Here is a 7,771-nt window from a genome sequence, read left to right on the forward strand (position 1 = left end):
GGGGGGGGGGGGGGGGGGTTGATTTCAAAGGATTTTTCGGGTTTTTAGTTGATGTTCTTTTATTTTCTAATATTTCTAAGAAACTTTAAAGTTTTATCATGTACACTTTTCATACCTTAAAAAAATACTTACAAAACTCATTTCATTGTGTGTGTGGGACCCATCCTTCATAAGTCCACTCCTGAATATATCACTAATTAAATGTTGCATAATGGGACAAAGATGTTGGAAAAGACATCAACATAAATTGAACAAATTATTATTCAGTACTTTATTTATTTTATTTGTTATGATTTTCGGTCATAAAAATATCATAATATGTGTATTTTAGCAAGTCTCTTACTCTGTAAATACTAACCGGACAAAAGCTGTTACCCTTCAAGATTCTTAGTTAACAAAATGGTAAGATAATATTGTTGGCAAAAACTATCATTTATGACCTAATAAATATCCTTTTACCCAATAGAGGAAATACCTATTTAATCATCCAATAAAAAAACAATAATTGCTTAGAAGTGATACGCTAACCATGAGATGTTAACTACGTACTTAAATGAAACTGTTTAATAGAATATGGGTAAAAAACGATATCGTTTTTGAGAAAATCTAAGATTTTTTACAAGTTGACAAAAATATTATTCGTATGATTAGTCATGAAGTCACAACTATCATACACGTCGTGCATATCATCGTGTATGATCAAATGATAACATACGATTTACCATGGCGTTTTTTAGAATCATATGGATTCAATATATCCATAAATTTGAACTTATAAACAATTGGTTTCATAAAAATCTCCAACTTGCATATATCGATATGATTATATCTAATTATGCTTCCTGCAACATAGACAATATCTACTTTTTTGGGCAAATTTGATTACCGGCAACCCTAGTTGTCCGTACACAGAACTCTCCTGTAGGAACCACATGTGAGGAGGCATTTCAGAGCTGACTTAACGTTATCGGAGGGGTTCAAGTCAGTCTTCCGTAGGATTCGAACTTCAACATGTTGTGTATCTGAGTACAATCGTTCTGCTAAACAATATCTATTTTTGTCATCAGGTTTACTTGCAAGAAAGAACGATGACGCATAGAGTATATAACCAGTCTTTACCATTGTCAAGGAAACATAGGATTGTAATCAAGTAGTACAACGTCTACATGATATGATGCTCATGCAGCGATTTATTAGCAGAATTAAGACGATACATATAAAATATCATAACATATTATTAGCCAAAGAAAGGCTGCTTCTTCATAAGCAAATCTAGAAGGCTTTCAGACACATCTTCTCCATGCCTTCTTCATTCAGACAAGTCATTTGTTGAGCTCTGCACTTCCATACAGAATAACCAGATTCGCTGCCACTTCTTCCACTTGGAGAAATGCTTTCTCCAACGCCTGTCAGCAATATAAAAAATCGTCAATCGTCTTTTTTGTTTACAGTAGAAAAACTGTAAACAAAAACAGAAATCACGAGTGCTACCAAATGAGGCTTTAGTCTTAAATTACTAGAAGAGAACCCTGAACATATAGACAACAGACAGGGCCACAGGCACAACCATCTAAGCACATTATAAAGCAAACCCCTGGTATCACTTGAAATTGGTAACAAGCTTGCAAGACCTTATATTACAAGTATAGAAACTAAAAGGATCAGATCATATTACGGACCAGTAGAAATTATATAATTTCTACCTTTTTTTGCTCTCACCATTTCATTCGGACCAGATTTAGAAAAATAGAGATGCATAAAAGATTTTAAAGGCATTGGGTTACGTTGAAGATGTATAATATAGTTGGGTTGCAAATGAAGTGATGGGCGTAAATGAAGACGAAGGTGGTTTTCCAGGGTGAATTTGAAACATGGATATCAAACTTTAAAAGCCAAGTAGCAGATGTTAACCACAAGGGTGGTGCTTAATTGGTTTGAGCTTGGCTTCAAAGGTCAAAAGTACCAGGAGGTCTCAGGTTTAAATCCAAGGAGGAATAAAAATCCCCTTGTGGCCACGGGGGTTCAAATGCGGTGACTCCAAGCTATCTGCAAAGCAGGTGGTCGCCCTGGGTTTAGTCGATTCGCATAGCGGGTTGGATATCCAGGTTAATCAGGAAAAAAAAAGTAGCAGATGTTATATGGGTCTTCAGTAGCAGAGGCTTCCTAAAGCAACTAAAGAACAGATTATTAATATTTTTCAGATAAACAAAATTGTAGTATGAACAAATTATTTATACCTTCAACCTTGTGAGCGTCAAACCCTAGTTGAAAAAGAATAAACTATGCAAACAAATAGATAAAATAACTAGTATTAATTACTATAGATAAAACCTACTATAAAACCTACTTTAATAGGCTTAAGAAGACCCTAAATCCCAGTTACTAACAATAAAATCCAGTTCCTCAAGTCCTACCAAATTGAGCATCAAGTGACATCCAAACAAGAAATAATAACTTGTAGTTGCCGATGAATTCTGATCCTGACATCTAAAGGAACTCCATTTTTTCTATGCTTGAAATTACTGGTCAAGCACAAACATGGAATCATCTGCATGTGCATATTAGATTGCAACATTAAACCAGTTTCATGGTATTCCTTATCAAAAAAATGAAATACTTACCCTCAAAGCAAGATCCATGAACAGTTAACAACAGAGGAGCAGCTGATGCATGTGCGAGAGCCCCCGCCCGATGCAGGGATTTTGTGGCATTCCCCTGCACCGGCGTGTAAATGTTGATTGATTGCTATTCAGAATCTTCATAGATATCATCATCAGAGAGTTCATCGAATGCTCGCATATCAAGCTGATAACGAAGGATTCCCCCAATTCCACCGAAACCTCTGCAAAACTGAGATCCCTCTTGTGATCTGTTGGTGACAAACTGAAGTGTGCAACCAAACTTCCTGTACTCATTAGCAAACCACTCGAGCAAAGACATCTTTTCCTGAACTTCCAACTCTGCATTGGTGGTTGAATCCCTGAAGTTCTTTTGATCAACTTCTTGCTCTCTATTCAAGTGCTTTATGATCACCTCACCTGATATGTTATTTTTAAGAATATACCTGTTGATGTCCAGATTTTCCCACACGATGAGCGTTTCAACAGCACCCATCTCAAGAGCCTTCATGGTGTCGTCCACACCAAAAACATACTTCCCAGTGTCCTGACTGATCTCCTCAAAGTACTTGCCTATCAACCGCTTCTCCTGTATAAACTTAACATTTGCAAGGATCTCAGCCGACAACTCTATAGCCTGATTAAATCCATTCTCACCTCCATAAGAAACATCTACGATATTTAAGATTTTTGCCTGAAGACGGGGATCAAACATATCTGATTGACTAAGTTCCGTTTTGAAGTCTGCGGATCCTGCTAGTATGAGTCCTGAAACATTTGGCTGGCTAGTTGCAGGATTGATAAAGAACTGTGTTGCGAGCTCTGCAGTCTTCCTGACATAGTTGTGCCTCTTCTCCATTCGCAAACGAGCAAATCGCAATGCAGATTGTCCTCCTCTTCCATGCTTCTTTGGGAGATCAACACTGAACTTGTGAAGTACCTCCCTAGTATTACCACTCAATGTTCCAAACAGCGTTCCATTCCCATCCATGACTATAAAACCAAACTTTTCATCAGACTCTAGTAGTTCATTCAGAGCTTCTGTATGGAATTTGTTATCACAAAGATACAAGGACGCATTAATGGGTCGGAAGGGCTCAAAATCAATTGTAACCTTCTTTTCCTTCCCGTCTTCAGTAACAATGGTTCCAGTGTAAAGCACAAGCCCGTTTGGAGGAACCTTGTTGTAGAGTTTGAGCCTTTGCTGGGCAGATGTTATTGCACCCAAAACTGACTGACGATTCACTCTGCTCTTTATGTTTGAAGCGGTTCCAAATTCATCTCCAAGCATTTTTGTCACCCGAGATACTTGATCACGTGGAGGCATAATGAGAGAAATCATGCTAGTTCCATTGCCTCGAGCAGCTTCCAGTGCCTTGATAAGCTTCTTAATCTTCCAAATCTCAATGTTCTTGTCAGTATCATGAGCATCTGCCATCTTGGGATGATGGACTGTTGTACCAATAAGAAAACTACCTGATAGCATTATTTTAGTCCACACAAAGATCTTGCTCATTATATGGGAAAAGGCTGCCTCAGCTTAATGCCGAAAGATAGAACAGAATATTCTATTACATGTCATCAACAGTACAAATATGGAAACTAAGATTTCATGTGCAAATTGGAATAAGTATGCTACATATACGTTGTTACTCAACACAAATGAAAGAAGCAGAAAGCAAGTGCAAGTATGAAATCCTCAAATCAAATATTAAGGTAATTCTTTCATAGACACATTATTCCCAACTTAATGGTTCAGATCTCAGAATTAATTGGTTCCAAAAAGGGGGCTTCTTATCCATCTACGACATTCTATTTAGCAGGAAAAGGTAAGTCATACCTCAAGTGTCCACAATAACATGCTGAAGCATGGTATTATCAGATTTAACTCGGGAAAAAAAGTGCCTTTGATCAAAGAATATTTTGCAATTATTATTTTCACGAAATAATCATTTACTGTTTCATAAAGCCAAAAAGAGGTGTCTTTGTTTCTATCAAAGCCAGTATAACTCAGTTTAGCAAGAAAAAGAAATTCAAACTTAGACTCCATCAAACAGCCGAAAGCAGCTGTGGCACATCAAACTTCTGGAAAGGTAAACTATGGGGTTGATAAGATGCAAAACTAAAGACAAAATGATTTGAACAAACCTTATAGTCAACATCATTTGTTGTTTATCATGAATCACAATACATTGAATTAAAAAGAGGGCGCGTAAATGGTTGATTTAAATGCCAATGCCAAATAATTCTTTTAGATTATGTAAACATGAGCATTAAAATTTTAATATCACAATATTTTGATAGAATTACTTTCCTAAATGATTGATTTTATTGTGTCATCGTTACTATCACTCAGAACGGACTAGAAAGATTCTTTCAGGGTTGAGAAAAGTCAAATGATGAACATAAGTTGAGAAAAGTCAATGATGAACACAAGTTGAGAAAAGTAGGTTAATTCTTGTTCGAAACGCTTGATTCAACTAGTTAATTCTAATCAAACAAAGTGATGCAGGCACTTAACGCATACGGGAGTTGCTTAAGCAGCACTGAGCAGGCATTTTTAGAACACTTGCATGTATACCAGATACTTAAAATATATAATCTACTAACACAAAATAATTGACTTACCAACCTGGGGTTTTCTCCAAGATAATCAAGTTAGAGTTGGCCCAATAATACAAACCAAGCCAAACGAACCCGTTATATCCCACTCGTGAGTTGGCCTAATAACAATAATACGAATGTTTTGTTCTCCAAAATTTGGAAATATTTCTTGTGCTTACAACTATGTGTTCATTTAGATAACTCTATGTTGGTTAGCTTATTATCATCTTTCGACACTCCTGTTGGATTTGGGTGTGTGTTGCTTAGATATAATGTGTTGTTTCATCTGTATGTTCTTGTATATTTATTTGCATAATCATTGAATATACATCATGTCCTTGTCATACCTGTATCCTCATTTATTCAGATTTGCCTGCACCTGTTTCCTAGCATCTTAGTGGTGTTGTATTAGGCTCCACAATAGAAGAGCTTGAATGCGCTACATAAGACAAAGTAGCTCCCAAAACAATATTTTGAGAGATCAATTCATTCGTCAAACTAAGCTGGTAGTTGAGTTCCTATACAAGTTTTCCTATCTGCTAGAGATGTGGTATGTTACTTACCATGACTTTCGGCCTCCCCCGATTATTTTATTTCATCTTGATCTCCGCTGGTTTTTATAGGGATGCACAATTATATCATCAGCAAAAAAATTCAACAAAACCAATGTTCAGAAAACAATAAATAAACTATAGTCAGAAGCTTAACAATGTGGCAGAAATAGGATAGACTGAACTCACCATTCACAATTCTTACAGTATGATACATGCAATTATCATAAAATCACCTTGCAGGTGGACGCGGAACCTGATTTACCCTAGTTCTTATTACATCTCAAATGTGGTAAGACTAGCTTCACTTAATGAACTGAAATGGCTTCCAGGCATGGAATCCATTAAAGACGATGCTTTATCTGCCACAAACTTTCTTATATAAGAACATGATTCCTCGCAGCTTTAACATAATAATACATCATAGAAACCAAAAGAGGAACACCCAATTAAATTAATATTTGCCGGAACTTAACCAATTCTAGAGAATTGAGTCATCCCTAATTTTCCAGGATTCTCTAATGTTGTTTGGCACTGATTCAATTCATATGATTTTGGTGGACCAAAGAGTCATCTTAACGGGTCAAATTCTACCAGCATAACTGGAACTACAAACTGCATAATAACACCTAAAACCAAATCCTTAAACAATATAAGCTTTATCCAATATGAAATGTTTTAGGAGGTCTTCTTCAACATTACATAACAACCAGATGTTCACTTGACGGTTGAAAACAAATATTCGTCTGTTCGTCCTATGCACACTCAGTTAAATCTCTAAGACAAGAACACGGAAGCTTTTCTTGCTGTTAATAACTAATATTCCTCGGTACCACTCCAACACCAGAGAAGTTGTCATTTGAGGTATTCATCATAAAAGCCACTTATAAGGACACCCGAATAATCAACTAAGCCTATTTACCAACTACAAAACACTCCTTTGTCACAAAAACCACCCCTATTCGATTTTCGTGTATTTAACAAGTTATGGTTGGTAATGGTATGATCGATTAAAAAAGTTGTTCTGTTTTCAAGCCAAAAAAATCAAGGACTTTCAGATTATTTCAAAATAAATATTTTTATGAACAACCGAAAAGGAAACCTCAAATCCACAAGCTGCATGATATTACCACTTCGAGAATGGATCGGCCAATCAAGCTAAGCAGTTGATTAAACAAAAACCTTCTGGAGTTGCAAAACTAAATATGTTATTCTTCAGCACAAATTTTTATAATTGAAAAACTGGTTTGAAATTCCAGAAAACAAAAAGGATTTTTGTCGGATTGCTGTACGAATCAACATAACAAAAAAGAAGAAAAAAATCACAAGATCGGAATACATTAAATAATTACAAAGGCCATATCTAACTGATCAACAAATTGAATCCATAAAGCAGGTAAATCAGAAGGCGCATAGATTTTCTTTGCTTTCTAACGATCGTTGATCAATATGCATAATATATTATAGCGAACACGAAAGAGAAACGTATCATGCAGGCAAACATAATCAGCAAGTTAAATCAACAAACCTAAATTTCAGATTAAGAACGATATAAATCTATTGCATATGATCCTTGAATTTCATGCGATCGAAGCAAATGATCGATCGGAGTTCAATTTACCTGAGAGAGAGAATCCGCGACGGTGCTTTTTGTTCACCGATATTTGGAGGAGAGGCTTTATTATTTATTATTCATAAAAGAATGTTTCTTTTGTTTATTGTTCAGGAAAAAGAATGTTTTTAATTATAATATTAATTTAAAATTATACCCCGAAATATTAGATGGAGAAGATACACCCTTTACTCGTTTGATATCATATATTCATGTTGAAATTGTATATTTTAATTTGACTCTTATTTTAGGTTATATATTTTTAAAATTTTTATCATGATATTTAAGATGTAAAATTTTAAATATTTAAATACCCAAGTAATTGGTTGAAGCATTAAATTTTTCTTACAATAAACTATAATATATAAAAACTAATTTTAAATTAA

At 35.3% G+C, this 7,771-nt stretch overlaps 1 protein-coding gene across 4 annotated transcripts; it reads right to left on the minus strand.

Annotated features, from left to right (window-relative positions):
• Positions 1-1,101: 1,101 nt before the first annotated feature.
• On the minus strand, positions 1,102-7,433 carry LOC112519870 (eukaryotic peptide chain release factor subunit 1-3). 4 transcript variants are annotated; one of them, XM_025128189.1, is made up of 4 exons: positions 5,963-7,363; positions 5,786-5,832; positions 2,622-4,094; positions 1,102-1,406 (listed from the first exon to the last, which is right to left on the minus strand). In XM_025128189.1, the coding sequence occupies exon 3, from the start codon at positions 4,054-4,056 to the stop codon at positions 2,746-2,748; it is 1,311 nt and encodes a 436-aa protein (XP_024983957.1). In that variant the 5' UTR covers positions 4,057-4,094; positions 5,786-5,832; positions 5,963-7,363; the 3' UTR covers positions 1,102-1,406; positions 2,622-2,745. The 4 variants fall into 4 exon arrangements, with proteins under 4 accessions (XP_024983957.1, XP_024983964.1, XP_024983971.1 ...); XM_025128196.1 differs by lacking the exons at positions 5,786-5,832; positions 5,963-7,363 and adding an exon at positions 7,395-7,433; XM_025128203.1 differs by lacking the exons at positions 5,786-5,832; positions 5,963-7,363 and having other exon boundaries at positions 2,622-2,980; positions 3,065-4,261.
• Between the last annotated feature and the right edge of the window lie 338 nt (positions 7,434-7,771).

The sequence above is a fragment of the Cynara cardunculus genome (assembly GCF_001531365.2).
Source record: "Cynara cardunculus var. scolymus isolate 2C chromosome LG 1, CcrdV1, whole genome shotgun sequence".
Classification (NCBI taxonomy): domain Eukaryota; kingdom Viridiplantae; phylum Streptophyta; class Magnoliopsida; order Asterales; family Asteraceae; genus Cynara; species Cynara cardunculus.

Excerpts from the sequence above, each read along its gene's own strand:
- LOC112519870 (XM_025128183.1), bottom strand. The coding sequence starts at position 4,134 with ATGAGCAAGATCTTTGTGTGGACTAAAATAATGCTATCAGGTAGTTTT.